This window comes from Neolamprologus multifasciatus, chromosome 20 (assembly GCF_963576455.1).
Source record: "Neolamprologus multifasciatus chromosome 20, fNeoMul1.2, whole genome shotgun sequence".
NCBI lineage: Eukaryota > Metazoa > Chordata > Actinopteri > Cichliformes > Cichlidae > Neolamprologus > Neolamprologus multifasciatus.
The window spans coordinates 6364195-6382958 of record NC_140458.1 but is presented as its reverse complement, the minus strand read 5'-3'; the positions used below and the strand labels follow the sequence as shown (position 1 = coordinate 6382958).

Sequence of the window (18764 nt, the reverse complement as noted above, 5' to 3'; positions counted from 1 at the left end):
CCGCAGAGATGACGTGTTTTTGTACAGTAACCTGGAAGTTGGAATCACTTTGATAAAATGATAAATTAGATTTTCTTTTAAAATAAATAACAAATGAGCTCTTGTATTAACAGCAAAATAAAAAGTTCTGTGGGAGAAAAAATGTTTTTGATGAAACTTTATCAAATGTAAATAAGGTACTTTTGGCTGCTTCCTTATTTATTAAGTTGTTGCCACAGTGGATGGATCTGCAGTTTGATTTTATACCCTTCTTGATACCATCTTCACATTTATTCCGCTTTGGGACTGGCACAAGAAGTAAGCCAGCTTATGAAGCTGAGCTTGTTTCTCTTTCCAATCTCAAACCCTTGATGCGTTAACCACTACACCATTAAAACATTAATATTAGGGGTATGTCACAGTTTGTGGGGCAGACCGTGTGGGGTGTGTGTGGAGGACCCAGGTGCGGACACAGACGAGAAGACAAAATAAACTTAAACAAAAGGCGAGCCGTTTATTTTGGCTGATAAAACATGAATACAAAAGTAAAGTAAAGTAAAATTTTATTTATATAGCACCTTTCAAGATAAAATCACAAAGTGCTTTACAAAGGCAGAAAACAGACAAAATCTAAAACAAAACAAAATCAACCAAAAGCAAGTTTGAACAGATACGTTTTTAACTGCTTTTTAAAAGACATGACTGAGTCCACAGATCTCAAACTCAAAGGGAGCGAGCAAAGGCAACAGAGCATAAACAAACCTAAAAACTATCCTGGGAAAATTAAACTATGATAACCGTGACTGAACTGTGATAACTATGGTGACAGACATGAACATGATTCAACCCAAAAACTATGAACAACAAGTACATGAACCATGAACACGACCCGAGCAGAACCATGACATACATGGAACTTGAGTTAACATGGTGGGAGGAAACAGACAATTCATCACAGACTGAATGAAACAGAAAGACTAAAGACCCACATGGATGATTAGGGAAGTGGAAACACATGAGGGGAAACAGCTGACACACATGAACCTAATGAGGGGACGGGAAGTGAATCTAAATACAATACACAAAGATTACCAGGCTCTTTCAAAATAAAACAGGAAACATGAAGGACGGAGACATAATACTAACTTGACAACATGAACCAACAAGGGGGACTGGAACATAAAGGGTGACGACGCGAAAGGATCTAGGTAAACAAAACAAACACTGAGCAACTATGAGCTTTAGGAATAACTAGATGAACTAAACATAAAGTAATATCAAAATACAAGAAGACTAAAATCCAAACAGCAACAACAAGAACTAAATACTGTTTAATAATAACAATATAACTCAACAAATACCAAAATGAAGATAAAATGCTGGGTCACAGATCCAGCCCGTGACAGGATATAAACAAACTACACTGTGGTCACATGACTTCAGCATCTCTTAACTTGGTAACCCATCAAAAAATAGCCAGAAAATTCAGATTTTTTGGAACTGACATGTTTATTAACCCTTACAACAAAATCCTTTTTTTTTGCTATATCATGTTCTGTATCATATATTTTTGTCCGTAGCATTTTGAAATTATGGCAAGCATTGATCATGTTGATGAGACAGAGGTCTCAGAAACTCATGTATCAAATATGATACAAAGGGCATTAGACGGTTAATCTTCTGCGTTGGATATGATGACAAACGTGCCTAGAAACTTCAGTTTCAGTTTCATTTAACAAAACTGCTTTTTTGCCACACCCAACATCTGGTAGAACAACAGAGCTAAGAAGCACAACATCTTTTACAATCCTTACACCTTTTCTAGGATTCAGTTAGTTTAGACCTTCTATCCACTGTTTAGATGTACCCACAGCTGCAAAGTTTTAAGCAAACATTATGAACGTCTCAATTGTCATCCTACTAAGTAAAATGAAGCCAGAAACAACATCAGAGAGAGACGAGAAACCTAAAATCTATGGAGAATTTGGAAACAGCAAAGATGGAGGTAGAAAAACATTAATGGGAAAAAAATGCCTTTTAAAATCTTATTTTGGGGCAAAGACATCAAAGCTTTGAAGTCTTTTTATATCAGATTTGGATTTTGTGACATTTTTATATTTAATTGACCATTTAAATTAAAGGTCATTTAAATATATCTTCAAATAATTGTATAGATGTGTCGAGATGGCTCCCAATGGCTTCTTCTAGAACAGCGGTCCCCAACCTTTTTTGCGCCACAGACCGGTTTATGCCCGACAATATTTTCACGGACCGGCCTTTAAAGTGTCGCGGATAAATACAACAAAATAAAACTAGTACCAGTACCGAAAAAAAGAAGATTTATTCATAACACACATGAAAAGACCAAGGAAAACCGAGTTAATGATAAAAACGATAACAAAATAATGCTAAAAACCCTGAAAACCATACATTTCACACCCGAGCCTCAACTCTCGCGGCCCGGTACCAAACGATTCACGGACCGGTACCGGTCGGTTGGGGTTGGGGAACGCTGTTCTAGAACATCAAATGAATTAATAAAGTTGTACAATCAGTCTTCTTTTAGTCCCTATATATACTGTAGTTAGATGGAAAACAGTGCCTTGTCCACTCTCTTTTTATTGTAAATATAGAGTACGTGCACTGTATAATAAAGTGAATTAAAAGTCTGTTTACAGTATATAGTTAAGTGCCCAGCAAACATTTCCGTGCTGTAAATACAGCTTTACAGAGCAGCTTGCAAAGCAGCAGAGTCTTGTCTTTGCTGTTGACAGTTGGAAATGGTCTGGTTATCTGCCTTACAGCTCTGAGTAATCACTTCCCTCTCAGGATGCTTGTGGACATAAGAGTGGCATCCTCGAAGCATATTTTCCATTGAGGTAAAACATATTAGGGATGAAGCGTAGGTATTTTTCTTAAAATAAATCAAATCCTACTCATGCTGCCTGTGTTGTCATACTCTTATATATAGCAGTCTGTCTCGCGCTACATTATATAGGAGGTTTTATCCGGTGTATGTATGAAAGCTGGCTATTTTTCACGAAGCTAAAGTGTGCTGTCTCACAGTAGAAACGTTGCAATGTTTTTGTTTTTTTAATCAGATTTGGCGAAGATGAAAATTTCATCTTGTGCGTTATAGAAAATGTTGTCAAAATACCTGAAAATCTGACAGTGACAAATAAGCAAACACTTTTTGTTTTTAGCCCAGGGTGATGTCCTTTTAAGCGGTATTAGATTGACACAGAACCCCTCTAACAGTTAACCTCGCATTTGAAATATAAAACGTGACAGAAAGTGTGAAAAAATAACGAGCCCAACGCTTGTGTCATCCTCCACAACAGGGGAAATTATTACATGGTATAGATTTCTAACACTAATCCTGATACCTATCCGTAACTGTCCGTCAGACCGGGTGCCCTTTGCCTTTTGGGAGATGGTACCTGAGCATCAGCGAGCCAGTCTGACAATGAAGAATGATTTATTAGAGGTTAGCACAGACACAAAGGTCGACTAGGCAGCTCAGCCAATCGTTTCAAAGTGTCAAGCCTTCAGGTTCTCAGTTAAATCAACCTGTCGACAGGCCTGCAGCTCTCTGCTTTTGCCTGCGGTAATCTTGAATCTGAGAACAAGCCTCAGCCATCCGATGACTGTATCTCCCTGCAGCATCTCCCAGCAGCTCTGCTTTTTAGATAATTCTGAATAATCACATGGAAATAGGCTGTGTGATGATGTGATAATTGCGCTCTCTTCTGTATATCCACAGCTCATTACCCTTACATCTTTTCTCTGCTACAGATGTGCAACATCGCCTACCTGAGCACACAACTCGACCTGTTGTTGACTCTGAGAGAGCTTCCGATCAGCATGAACGACCTGCAGCCCGTGAGTTCACTTGATCACCAGCAGAGTCAAATCAAAGGTCGAATTAGATTATGAGCTGTTTTTAAAGTCTGCCCCATTTCTACAGGCTGAAAAAGGCTAAAAACCACAAGACTGCACAGCACATAATCAAACACCTCCATGCAAATTTATTCTCTAATGCAAATGCTAATGCCCAGATACATCGTAGCTTTAGACATAAATGAAAAGAACATCTGTGCACAAAATACTATTAATACATGAAAGCTTTTCCCCCCTCTTCAGTTTGACTTTTAGGTTTTATGTGGCGGGTGAAGTAGTTTCTATTCTATTTGCTGGAATGTTAAGAGTCTCGAAAACACAAAAGCACGAGAAGCACTTTAAGACACTTTTCTTTATTCGACGGAGAAGAAAAGATGGCTCTTAATCAAATCAAGTTTAATTTTTCTGCAGGTGGTGTAAAACCACCAAAGTTAAAAAAAAAAATCCTTAACAAAAAACCCAATGAAAACTCACTTTGGAGTTATCTCAAAGGAAGAGATGTGGAAAGATTTATGACTTTTTCTTCTTTCTGCAAACTTCTAGACCTACTTCAAAGACAGACACTTAATACAGGTAAAATCAAATGAAAAAAACACACGCACACAAAGTTCCAACTCAAATATCTATATCTATATTAATTTTAGTATCATCTTTACCCTTGCACGAGCACCTGAAATGCTTTTGGTTTGTGTAGTTCGAGTATCCAGAGATTCCTGTTCATCATTAGTCAGACTGATCGTTAACACTCTTATCGCGCAGTGTTGTTTATTGGCACTGGGGACTGCAGGGTGTAAAGATATTGCAGGCAGACAAGGATGCCCCCCAGCACCTCAGCCATTTTTCTTATGTGATTCTCTCAAGCTTCTGTTTCTTTCAGCATCAGTGCTTCAACCCTAATCTCTTGTCTGCTGACTGTCTGAGAATGAAGAGAAACAATGGATAAGAATGATGGCACTGTAATCCATTGACTGTGACAGTAATTTTTCTTTGTCTAACACACAGAGACAAACATATTGTGTGCCGGCAAGATGACTCGACAAGAAAGATTAGCAATTTCATTAAGTTTCAATTTACTCTTGGCTTTTTGCTTCTGATATTGTTTACTTTCTATTGTGTTAGAGTTATTAAAAAGGTCATTCAATCAAAAGCTTTGGTATTTGCGTACAGGTACACTGTGACAAAAAGGTAAGGTGCACTTCAGATTTAGGTCTTTCCTAGTACAGTGTGTTCAAACATTAGGGTCCTCGTACTCGCAACATAGTTGCACATCCTTGGATTCTCCAACACGACAGGCTTCTTAAGGCACTAACATTAAGAAGGATTTACCTGCCACCTGATAGACAGGACTTGAGGAGGGAAAATGGCAAAGTCACCACTGTGGGAATGCTTCTCACCTGTGATGTGCTTGTTGGTGTTTCACTGCAAGGATGACAGCTTTTACTCTGCATTGTGGACCTAGCTTTTTCTTTAAACATTTGCTGTGCTCTGTGTGCAGCTATTTCAAATATACATATAAGAAATGCAAAGTCACAGAGCCAGAGCCATTGATGCAGTAGACAGGGAGGCATCACCTGAAGCTGTGATGTACAGAATGATAAAACCAAATGTAGTAGTTTCAGTAGATATATAAATGGTGAACTATTCTAAAACAAGACACAATAAAATCTTGTGTAATTTGACAGAAAGCCTTGCTGTAGTAAAAAAACACAAATATAAAGAAAGTCTTGCAGACTTCATCTGAATGCACAAAACATCAAATATGAATATGAAACTTTAGCAACTTTAGCATTAAAGAAATGTGCAAATGTATACCGGATTGACTTTATCCGTTAAAGGAATCTTATTATTCTAATTTTAACTCCATGTTTTTATTGTTGGATTCTACTAGACTTTAAATGATTGACAACTAAAAATAATCCTTATCACCTTATACTAAAGCTCTTCAGACCACTCTAGTTCTTCCCCCTTTAAGGCTACTGTCCTTTAACTGCCCTTTAAGCCAGGTTTCTTCAGTAGGTGGGCGGGGGTTCTGTGCCTGCCATAGCCATATTTGGCATACCCCTTTTATAACAACATACATCTCCTGGAGCATTGGTTCAAAGGGATTAGTTGTAAATACATTGATCCAATTATATGAAACTTTGGGCCTTGGTTTAACGTGCCAGGTTTAACGTGGACGTTCACCATTGTAACAATGGTAAATAAAAAAGCACAGAAAAGTATAATAAGTCATCTTTTCTCCTCAGAAAATGCAGGGGAAAAACAGAGACAATCTGGGAGGCTCGGCTCTGTTTTTTTTCTTTGAGTTCAGGTTGGGCTAATTGTCTCCTCTTTGTAACTGCGGTTTTCAATTACCAGTGGGTGTTCTTGGTCTCCTTGCTTTTGGAGCCAGCAGTGAGCCTATTATAGCTTGCAGCATCCAAATGAAATAAAGAACATATATTAGAAAACGTATCTGGACAAGCCGCACACAGTTAGGTCTATAAAGTTTTGGACATTTACATAGTTTCTGTAGTTTTTCTTCTGTGCACCACTACAGTGGATTTTAAATCAAACAATCAAGATGTGACTGAAGTGCAGGCTTGCAGCTTTAATTTAAGGGGTTTAACAAAAGCACTGCATTAACTGTTTAGGAATTAAAGCCATTTTTATACAAAGTCTAACATTTTCAGAACCTCAGGTTTATATTGTTAAATGGTGATTATGAAGCAGTGTGTTTCAGATATTACAGAGTAACATGAAAGCAATGTAACAAGAAATATAACAAATTACTTTTTGCCGGAGTAATTAAGTTATGTACTGCTTTACTTTTAAGGGAAGTCTTCAGGTAATATGTGTAATAATGACTTTTTTGAGTAGCAACTCCAACAGTGATAACAGCAAAAAGGGGAAAAACCTGAACAAACACGCACAAACATTTGACCCACAGCATGCAATTAATCTGCATGAGTGTCATTTCTTTATTGCTGCTTAGCGATGGTGGTGACTCTCAATGAGAACCCAATGACAATCGATAAGAGATTTTAAATTGGTAATTGAATCGATAAGTGATATCGATAATGGAATCAGAATGGCTAAATTCTTATCAGTTTCCATCCCTACTCGAGAACAGAAAGGCCAGATTAGACTTTGCCAGAAAACATGTTAAAGAGCCTGCTTGGTTGGAAAAAAAAAAGTCTTTGGAAAAGTGAAACAAGATGAATAAATTGTATCAGAATGATAAGAAGAAAGAAACAGATGATGATATGAAATATATCACATTATCTGTCAAACATGGAAGAGGCAATGTTAACAGCATGGGTATGTAAAACTGTGAGGGAAACCAGGCTACTAGTGTTTAATGATGGTGAGACTGCTGCTAAAAGTAACAGGATGTACTGGGCTATAGTAAGAGTGGATAGCACTTCACAATGCAAATGGATAATGACCCAAACCGTGCTACAAAAGCAACTCAGTTTCTCAAGGAAAGGAAAGGGAATATTCTTGGATGACTACACTATTAAATACAAAACTGAAGGTAGAGAGACCCACAAGCAAGCAGCAACTTAAGGTAGCTGAAGTGAGTATCTCAAGAGACGCTGCTTTTGGTAATGTCACTTCAGGCAGTGATTAACTGCAAAGGATTTTAATCAATTTATTTAAAATGTATATATATATTTAAAATTACTTTCATTTGTCAAATTATCTTTGAGCCACTGAAAATAGGAGACTATGAATAAAAAGGGTTGTGATTCAATGTGAAGTGAAGCAATGTTTTTGTTAAACTTCTCGAATTAAAGTCTGCACTTTGCACATCACATCTCGATTGCTTGATTTAAAATCCCTTGTGGTGATGTACAGAGTTAAAAAAGTGTAAATGTCTAGCAACTTATGAGGATACTGTAAATGTGAGATATATGCTGTAGTAATTTAATTTTCAAACTGTATTTTCTGGTTTTACATTACTTTTCAAGGATGAGAAGTTGTTGATTTGAAAAATGCACTTGAAGTTAACTTCCCCACCTCCAATAGATAACAGCACACAGCTGCTTCCCTTAGCTTTTCAATGGGAAGCATCCACCTCCCACACAATGAACAAGACAGTATGCAGCGGGGCTAGCCTCCACTCGCTGCTGTTTGCTACATTATTTGATCACAAATTGTAGAGAAAGAAGAAAACAACACACGAGAAAACAATATTTTTTTTCCTTTTAAAAAGTAAACAACTCTTATGTCAACTTTCATGAACACTTCTGTCAGTGATATCATGGCTATGTTTTTTAAAAAATTATATTTTTCTGGCTTTAAAGTGATTAGAACATCAAACTGCTCAAAAAAATTTAAGTAACACATTGAACACATCAAATCTCAATGGAAAAAATACCATACTGGATATCTATACTGGTATGAACTGGGTAATGTGTTAGAAAAGGATGGGCAGACTTGTCCGTTTTGCTGAAATTTCTTTGCAGTAGCTCACAATAATATTCAGTATTTTCTACGGCCCTCACGCTTGTCTGACAACATTAAGACATACTTCTAATGAGACGATGGATGATGTCCTGGGGCATCTCCTCTTAAACCTTGACCGGGGCATCACTCTGATGAGAAACCTGGCGGCTCAAGTTGAACCAGAGGTGTTCTGTTGGATTTATTATTATTATTATTATTCAAGTGAGCATTGGGGACAGCCAGTGGTGTCACTTCCTTCATCCTCCAGAAACTGCCTGCATATTTCCACCAACTATTATTGCCAACTATTATTGTGCACCAAGAGAAACCCAGGACTCTGGGTTACTTCGCCTGTAGAGGTCCGTGTGTCCCTCTGTGGATATGCCTTCCCTGACCATCACCAACCCACCACCAAACCAGACTTGCTGAATGATATTACAAGCAGCATAGCATTCTCCACAGCTTCTCCGCACCCTTTCATGTCTGCCACATTGTGCCAGATGTGGACCTGTCAATTCTACAATTCTGAAATTCTATGGCAAAAGGCATCTGACCTCTACAGATCCGGGCATTGAGCACAGGGCTCACAAGAAGACGCTGGGCTCTCAGGCCACCCCCATGAAGCCTGTTTCTGATTGTTTGGTCAGAGACAACAGCGGCCTTCTGGAGGTCATTTTGTAAGGCTCTGGCAGTGCTCAACCTGTTCCTCCTTGCACAACGGGGCATATACAGGTCCTTCTGATGAGTTAAGGGCCTTCTACAACCTTTTTCCAGCTTCTTAATGTTCTTGACACTGTGCTAGGAGATACAGCAAAGCTTGTCCCATTTGAAGGGATTGATGTACCCTCTGCTACGTAACCAACCAGATCAATATCTCAGATCTTTAACTGATGTTAATAATATAGTAAATATAAATAGTGTATATCAAATCAGAGGATCTTCTTAAAACAGGTTACAGTGCACTATGAGTTGGTCTTTATGCCATGGAGCTAATAGTTTTCCATGTTACAGATGGTCCTGTGCAAAGAAGGTTTAAATAATATGTTCTGTATCTGGATATCTGCTTTCTGCGTTCTTTTCTCTTGTAACTGAGGTTGTCCCACTGGTAGATTTTGGAAAGTTATTCTTAAAACAGGAGCATATGGTGGGGGGTGTTGTTGGCTGGCATGGGCTTATTTAGAGAAGCTAACTCTTTGTCAAGGACTATGATTCCCAAAGCATCAGCTCCTTTTTTCCCTCCAATACATCACTGGCAAAACCAAAAATCCCACTTTAATTTTTTCTCAATATGAATGCATATGCATATTCAACGGGATCTGTTTAGAGATAGTTAGACACAGAAATTGTGTGATATTCTAGGGGGATATTTGTACTTGACACAATTGCATACCAAATAATAATCTTGCCAAACAACCAGGTCCTGATTATTCATTTTATGAGGTCAAATGAGGTGTAGCGAGATGGCTGTTTATGTTTAGAATATAAAATTGTAAAGCCTGGAGTTGTTTTTTTCGACTCTTTGTCAGTACAGAGAGCCTCTAAACAAGCTTCGGCCTTATTCCACTTTGCATTATTATTGTGTGGCAAAATGAATGTGAGAGCCTGTATATGGGTGGATTTCAGAACAAATGACTTTGCTCTGTGCCCTTGTGTTTGTCTTCCAGCTGATTAACCAGAAGATCAGAATGTGCACGCAGCTGTACAACTGCAGGTCATTTGTTTCCGTGCTGGAGTACCTCCTCGCCATTGGCAATTACCTCAATGAGAATGCCGGGAAGGAAAAGGCCAAGGGATTCCGCCTCTCCTCCTTAACTAAAGTACGAGTCCACCACTGCTGCCTGACCTTTGATTGAGTTGCAGCACAGAGCTAATAAGACTACTCATTGACATACACAGCAGGGCTTCTGTGCATCTTTCAGTTTTTCTCTCAGTCGCTCTGGATTACTCCGGTCTTTGAACATATTCACTCTAACAGTTGTGCGACTGTGTCGATGAATGGCTTCGCAGGAGGAATGAAACTTTGCACAAAATATCGCCTTTAGTGGCTCCGTGTCTTAGAAATGAAAAGAAGTGGAGCAGGATGAAAAGGCTCGAAAAAAATGTAGAGACTCAAATGAGAATATCAAAACTACAATTTACTGGATATCACATGTATCTGGTAAATAGATGGCAGGAGCTGGTTAGCTCAGGCCTCAGTCACACAGGCCTAAACTGTCACTGGCCGGTGACAATCAGGTAACCGCTGATCATTAGGGGAAACTGTGTACAGTATTCCTTGACTATTTGGTAGGTGGTTGCTGATTGTTGGGAGTTCCTAGTGTGAAATTGATTGCAAAGAAGTCTATGGTACTGCATCAAAATTCAATTCAATTCACTTCAATTTTATTTATATAGCGCCAAATCACAACAACAGTCACAACGACAACAAGGCGCTTTATATGGGGTGGCTGTAGCTCAGGAGGTAGAGCAGGTCACCTACTGATTGGAAGGTTGGAGGTTCGATCCCAGACTCCTCCAGTCTGCATGCCTTGGGCAAGATACTAACCCCAAGTTGCTCTCCGATGCATCCATCGGAGTATGAATGTGTGTGAGTGTAGTTAGAAAGCACTCAGTATAGAGGTAGTGACCCTACAATAATGCATACAGAGGAAAAAAAAACCCAACAAGCACTTTGGTGACAGTGGGAAGGAAAAACTTCCTTTTAACAGGCAGAACCAGGCTCAGGGAGGGGCGGCCATCTGCTGCGACCAGTGAGCGTGAGAGAAAGAAGACAGGATGAAGGACATGCTGTAGAAGAGAGCCAGAGATTAATATCAAGTGTGATTCAGCAGAGAGGTCTATTAACACATGAAAAATATATCAAAAATATCCTAATGAACAGTTTAGTCACTAGGAGATTGCTGTGGACCCCAGCAGTTGGCACTGAAGATGATGGCATGTATGCAAACACTATCCAACTACTTGCCAACCAGCTGGGGAATACTTTTCCCTAGCAACTAAAGATTGTCAGGGGGGTTGCTGACTAGTGTCTAGACCTGCGTGACCGAGGCCTTATCAAATGGTAGAAACAGCCTTACTAGCTTTGCCCAAACCTGCCTCCAAAACTTAATTATTTACTTTATGGTTAGAAATAGGATTCATCATGTCAGACTAGTGTACCAGCTGTCGGCTGCTAGCGGACAGTATATAAAAGGCAAATGGTAAGTATGTTCTGTTTTAAGCCTGTTTATCACTTTTCATTTTTAGCATCCCACTTCAACGGGATCACAGTGAATACATTTGCGAACCATGCTTTTGAGCACTAGCATAGGCTAATCACCTGACACCATCTTCAAAAAGAGTTACATTTGGTTCATAAAAACTAAAGTGACAACAACCAAAATGCAGCACTCAAGGCTTTAAAGCAGTACTTTCCAAGCCAGCATGTGCCATGTTAGTTCCTGTATCCTATATGCACTGCTTTAAACTATAAACAGACGGATTAGCGAAAGGCATCAATCTTTTCATCTAACACGGGAAAGACAGCAAATAAGTTTGTTTTCCAAAAGGATTCCTCTATTAAACTGATGAATGCACAGCTTTTGTCTAGGGTTTGCGACACTGTCTTTGTGGGTTTTTTTAAAATTTAGTTTGAATCACTCTTTTGTGTTTATGTCTCTCTGCTGGGAATGTTTAAGGGGCAATGCTCTTGGCACAGAAGTAAAACGTCCTCTGCTCCATTTAATGAAGCCGAGGCCTTGTGTTGCCTCAGAGGTGTTTCCAGGTCTAATTGAGAAAAGTAAACTGTTGCTGTTTCAGACAGACTCTCTTCAAATTAATGGCTGACTGCCTCCAAGAAAAATGCATCGAGGTTATCTCAGATCTTTTTTTGGTTCTTTTTTCTTTTACTTGTGAGCATCAATACTTTGTGCATGTCTTGTATACGCAGTCCTCAGAGGCTGGTCTTGGCCTTAAATTGGTAAACAACATAACCTAAATAAAAAAAAAAATCACTGGGAGCTGCTTTCACAGGATAAGAGAGGTCGATCTTGAATTTCAATTATGCGGCACCATCAAATGTAGCGTAGCTTAAATCCGAGAGTCATCATTACCATTTCATACCAACAGCACAATTTCAAAGTAGTCACAGAGTAAGCCTCATTCATACTTCTACTATTAAACTCCATTCAAAATAATTCCCATAAACAGAAGTGACAACCTGTTAAAACAGGTATTTCATAACAGAGTTTGAAATGGCATCATAAGAGCAAAGTTACACCAAGGTAAAAGATTTTATATAATTAATTCAGGCGTCTGAGTACATATGTTCGATATTAACCTCTTAAGACCCAAACTCTTCCACGGCATGCATTTTTAATTTCTCTTTGATATTTGGGCATATTGGGGCCCAATGAATGTAAAAACAAACAATTACCAGATTTTTTTTGCCCTATTTTTGTTTTTAAGAAAAATAAGAGCCACATATGAGGATATTTGTTTAAAATTTTGATAGAACAGTAGCAGTATAATGTCCTCGTAAGTGGATATCAGGCCCTTGTAGAGCAAAATTGAGTATTTTGATCTAAATAACCCAAAATGTGATGTCCACATATGTGGATGCCAGGTCCTAGGAGGTTAAAAATCCCTATATCCTAGAGAATGCACAACTTTGACTTACATATTTCCTTCCTTCATTTTCACATTTGCTGCAAATCCTTTGTTTACTTTACAACATTCTAAAAATGGGTGTTTTTATATCCAATGGATGACGTAGTGTCTACATATATCCATGGTTAAAGTGTAAAATAGGCTTGTCTGCATGCTCGCTATTATTGAATTTGCACGGCTTTATAAATCAGACAGAAATATTGTAATATACATGTGTCTGCCTTTGTGCTACGTTTTAACCCTGAATCAACACAGTGTTTTATGCATCTGGCCCCGGGCCTTTTGGAATAATGTGATCTGGACAGACAAATAAAAGATAGGATTGCAGACATGCTTTGGGCAGAATAAACAGGTTTTCACAGAAATATCACGCCAAGTGTGAGTGATGGTGGTGGAAACACTACGTACTGGGGTTATTTCACTGTGTCCATGACTGGGCAGCTTGCAGTTATCGATACAACTCTGCATCATATCAAAGGGTACCCAAGGATAATCTGAGGCCATCTGACCAAGAGTCAAAGTGGAGCTTTTAACAAGAATTTAAGAGATCAAAAACACACTAATAAATCCACCTAGGAATGGTTCAAAAAGAAGAAACTGAGGGCTGTGTAATTGCTTAGAAAAAAAAGCCCAGATCTGAAATCCACTGAAGAGTTGTGGGGGAATTTGAAACACCCAGTAGATGCAAGATAAAACCTCTCAAACATCATGCAACAGAATAAAGTCAGCATGGAGGAGTCGTCAGACATTTCAGAATTAGATAACAAAGGCTGGTGAACAAGCCTGCAAATTGCTCACAAGAAGTTATTTCTGTTAATGCTCTCCTTCTGAGACCAAAGGGCACCTACCTTTCCACAGAAGAATATTACATGTATTGACATTTTTGTTGAAGAAATGACTGAAAAAGCTTTTTATTTATTTATTTTTGTTACTTGCAGTCGTGTATTATTATAACCTTGAAACAGTTTCAGATAAAAGTGGATGAAATGTATGTATAGAGACATGTTAAAACAGCCAGAAGTGTCCTTGGGAAATGACTGTAAATTCACACACACACAAACCTCCCATGGGTGTAAACACACTTTATGCATTATCCTCCAATTCTTCATTTGACCTAGAGTAGCAAAGCTGCGTGTTTGCATCAGCACACACAGGCATGGATATAAAGAACATACGTACATGTTGTCCTTTATGTTGGAATCAGTGTGTTGCATGGCATGTTCAGGCCACCTTCCCTTTCTCAATTTGTGTTTTCTCCTTCCCTAGCTCGCCCAGCTCCGTGGGACAGACAAGAAGTTCACCTTGCTTCATGCCCTTGTGGAGCAGATTATGTTGCATGAACCGTGCTTGGCCACTTTTCCCCAGGAGTTGGCAGAATTTGAAACTGTCCCTGGAGGTATTTGCTAGACAAGATTTGATCAAACCTGAAAGAAATCTGCGTGGCACTTTTTTAGTTGAGGTCTGTTAAATGAAACGTGTATTTTCTCTGTGTTTCACTGCCCCCTTTCTTGGATAGCTTCCATCAAAGGCTTGACCGCAGAAGTAGATGGTGAGTAGATCACATTTTACTACTGTGTCACATTTTACTACTGTGTCCAAAGACTGTTAAATTTGCTGAGATTGCTGTAATACTGACCCTCCTTTTTTGTGCCAACAAAGTTATTTGTGAGGAAGCGTGATCGTAACATTTACTCCATCTTCTGTGATTGTAGCTTCAGTATACTTCGTTGAAACGCCATGATCTCATTGTCTAGGGAGTGTAAGGTCTCAATCCAATATATTGTCTATATGATGACTTACGAAAACTTGCCACAAGCCACAAATACTGCACTCCACGAGATCACACAGGAGACAGCATCTGATTTAAAGCAGCTATTTACTTCGGTGCTCAAATATCATGGATGGTAACCAAGATGTGTGTGTGTGTGTGTGTGTGTGTGTGTGTGTGTTTCTTTTCTTCAGTCCTGAAGAATGAACTAAAGAAAATCACTCAGTATAGAAAAATGTCCAAGAAGAAAAATATTGCAGCTCAGAATCCAAACTTCTCCAAAGACCTGAAGGTAAAGTAGAAAACATTTTGCATACATAAAGATTAAATAATCATTTAAAATACGGCTGTCAGTCATTTAAAATTTTAGGCCACATATCGTCCAAACAAAACTAAAAAAAATCAACTTTCTGTTATTGTAAAGAAGCAGAGTTCAATTCTGCAAAGAAAACAAAGTTTAGCTCGACTCTACTCATGTTTGCTGGCTTATTATCTTACTTTTTGTGGTTTTGCAGGGCATGGATATTGCTTTTAGCAGTAAGAAATCTGTGAATCAGGTGTAAGGCTCGGGTGAAATTGATCAGTTTGGACGACATGATCTATTGTTGACTTCCAATCCAAGGCTATCTGCTGCACAATATAGTCAAAAGTAAAAATGATTATGCGCCTCCTGTCAGTTTTGTTTCTTAATCTTGCAAAGCCATCCTGTGGCCCAGCTCAGATCCTTTCACGGGCTGGTTCCAGCCTACAGGTCATGTGTGTAAATGCCTCGTATGTCGCATTATCATGGCAAACTGCTTATACGTGAAATTTCAGACATAAATTGTTCTTGTCTTTCAAAATGTAGTAAACATTTAGAAAATATTTAGTACGCCGACTGCAAACTGTTTGCAGTAACACAAACTTTGGCAACATCATAATTATTCAGCTTACCGGGGTATTTACAAAGGCTAAGGACGTAACTAAAACCACCCAATGAGGATTTTTCATATCAGGCAAACAATGCAGCTCAAAAGAAAGTCTTTTAACTTATTTGGCTTTGCTGCTGAGGTTGGAGCAGTGATGGAAGAGAAGACGCCTGCACAAATGTGTGTGTTCATCCTACAAGAAGAAGGCTTTATGTGAGAAAATAATTCATTTGCATAATGTCATCAGAATGGGTTGAGAAAAGTGTGGGAGATGTTTAGGAAAACTTTTCAAGAGTTCTGACTGAATCATTTCAGTCAAAAAAAAAAATCTAAGTATTGCTGGGTGCTTCAATCGTGTCGCAGTGGACTTGACCTTCTGTCAAACATTATAAGTTAGAAAAATACACAGCAAGACCCTGAGGAAAACCGAGTTGTAAACTTTTGCAAACAATAACATGTTGTTAAATTTCTGTTCACTGCTCTGCTAAAGAAATGTTGTTATCTTTTCATTTCAATTTTCTCCCTCAGTCAATGTTTCTGGTAAAAATTACTGTTTTTTTTCCTCAGGTTAAATTTATCATTAAATTAAATCAGGTAGTAACATCTTATATACATTTTAACTCCACCGTTTCCTTACAAATGTGGTTCTTCAGAAAATAAACAACATTAAAATATTGACCATATTTAAAAAGCATTTTTAAAATCAATATAATTATTGCAATCTAAGTTATAAAGACTACGAAGACAGTAGTTCCAACTCCAGGTTGCACGCAGTGTTGCCAACTTAGCGACTTTGTCGCTATATTTAGCGAGTTTTCAGACCCCGCTAAAAAAAGACGTGAAAGCGCATATCGCTTTTACTCTCAACAAGCAGCGGGTGCTGTAACGCAGTCAGTTCTTCTTTTACTCTTATGCTGTTTTGTGGATCAGGTTTAAAACTACTTATAAACACACACACACAAAGTAACTCCACCAGAGCGCCTATTTCGGGTCACTTTTGCCGGTCCAAGCCCGGGTAAAGGAGCAGGGTTGGAATTGTGACATTAAAAAAACAATAATTGCTAAAATAAATTTAATTTGTAGTTCTAAATAAACTCTAAATGCATTTAGGATGTTTTTTACTCACTTTATGTCTCGTCCATGATGTTATTTCTCTCTCCAACAGCGTAGGTTACAATTACATTAGCATGACCAATTATGCAAATTAGGCGATGACGTCATCTAGCGACTTCTAGCGACTTTTAGGACAACCAATAGCGATTTTCCTTACTGAGGAGTTGGCAACACTGGTTGCACGTGCATGGAGTGACTAGATCCTCACAAAGGAAAGCTGTTTTTCACATGAACAAATGAAACCAGCCCTTTCTCACATGTAGACCACAGCAGGAGACAGTTTGCACCAGCCATGTGCTCCCTGCTGGAAATACTCTGTTTGTTTAGAAGAGGGTGCTGCCTGAGTAAAGCGCACAAGAGGCAGTACACGAGACACTCATTCACCAGCTCTGAATCCACTTAACTAATATCTGTGCTGTTCTCACATCAGCACATGCAGAAATCACACAGGCTTTGAACCGGAGAACTGGCAGCTTAAAGCCCCATCTGTCCATGTGGGATATTTGCACTGACACGTGCACCACATTTGGCCAGTGTCTAAAGGTTCAGGGCTGTAGTGCATTTGTGGAAATGGCTTAAATATGTTTGTGTGGGACAATACAGGACACATCACTAATGCTGAGATGCAGTAAAATAAAGAGCATTATGCAGTTTACAATTTTGGCCTTTAGGACTTGAAGAACATGTTTTTATTTGAACGTCACTTTCTCAGCAAACCTGGATAGTCCTCTTACATTCGTCTGTTTCATTCTTTTTCTGTTCCACTAACTGTCAAAACTGTTGACAGTTACTAGACAGAACCGGAGCTATTTCAGCTCCGGTTCAAACTCAATCTAATCTTTGAGTTTAAGAGGGGATGGATCCTTATACGTGCACATCTCATTTTGACCTGTAAGTCACATTCTTCTGCCATGCAAAAGTTATAAACAACTCTGGCAAAAAAAGGAAAAAATATCTCTGTAAATTGCCTCCTGCACTTACCAAAGTATTTTCCCAGATTTTATTTTGCTGCATTCCTTATTTGCGGTAGTTTCCATCACATTCCACTGAAATCTGCATAACATGTTACCTTATTGAGACTTAATGTTGACAGCGAAAGGATGTGGCAGGTTAAGCTGCACTTGACCCATAATGACAGCACACTTTCTTCACAGCCAGTGAATAGAAAACAGACTTTTGTATCCTGCCATGTGCTGGTGTGCAGTCGCACATAAAGTGGGACACCTGGACACCCTAAATATGTCTCTTTAAAGCCAGCCTCTTATGCTTTTCCTAATGCTCTGTCATTCATGCACATATATACGCGCTGTTACAATGGTAGAGCCAGTTTTTCTGTTTTTCTGCAGAAGTCTTACTCGTCTGCTCTTCAAATTAAGGGGCTACACTGAGGATTATCATGACATAAAGATTAATTTTTTAACTCCGACTGTAGTGAGGTCCATGAATAAAGACAAGGAAATCCACCTTTAATGAATCAACTCATCTATTTTTATATATTATGTACGTATATGCCATTGATTAACAGTACAATTATCCTTAAAAAAAATTCAGGTAGCAGATCTTTAGTTTCCTCCTTTTATAAGCAGAATATTTCTAATTAAATGGTTAACGTGAAGACTGACAAACTTACCACGAGGTTCTTGTGTTTTTCCATATATCCTAGATGGTGATTGAGAAATACAACGCAGATCTTTCAGCTCTGACGAAGACATGCGAGGAGATGAAGAAACTCTACTCTGACATATTGGTAATCCTTGAATTATTATTTCAATATCTCAACGTCAGAGACAGATGGTCCCCTGTCCCAGTAATGTCTAGATGACCCTCTTCAATTATTTGTCATCTCATCTTCCCCACGCTACACTGGGAGAGTACATTAGTTCAAGAAGTCCACAAGGTTACTTCGTTTGCACCGCGTGTCCTTGAGGGCTTCCACAAGCACATATAATGCATGTGATTTATACCTTATACCAATGATCTTAACGTCGTTTAAAACCCACCACAGCTGATTTGCTGTT

General features: G+C 38.7%; 1 protein-coding gene across 1 annotated transcript in view; it reads left to right on the top strand.

Moving 5' to 3' along the window:
* LOC146494253 (uncharacterized) overlaps positions 1–18764 on the top strand; it is a 53734-nt gene that overhangs the window by 21590 nt on the left and 13380 nt on the right. The window contains exons 11-16 of the mRNA XM_085145104.1: positions 3775–3861; positions 9975–10127; positions 14224–14353; positions 14474–14506; positions 14920–15017; positions 18410–18493. Of these exons, the coding sequence (XP_085001230.1) occupies positions 3775–3861; positions 9975–10127; positions 14224–14353; positions 14474–14506; positions 14920–15017; positions 18410–18493 (585 nt within the window). The remainder of the gene's footprint in view (positions 1–3774; positions 3862–9974; positions 10128–14223; positions 14354–14473; positions 14507–14919; positions 15018–18409; positions 18494–18764) is intronic.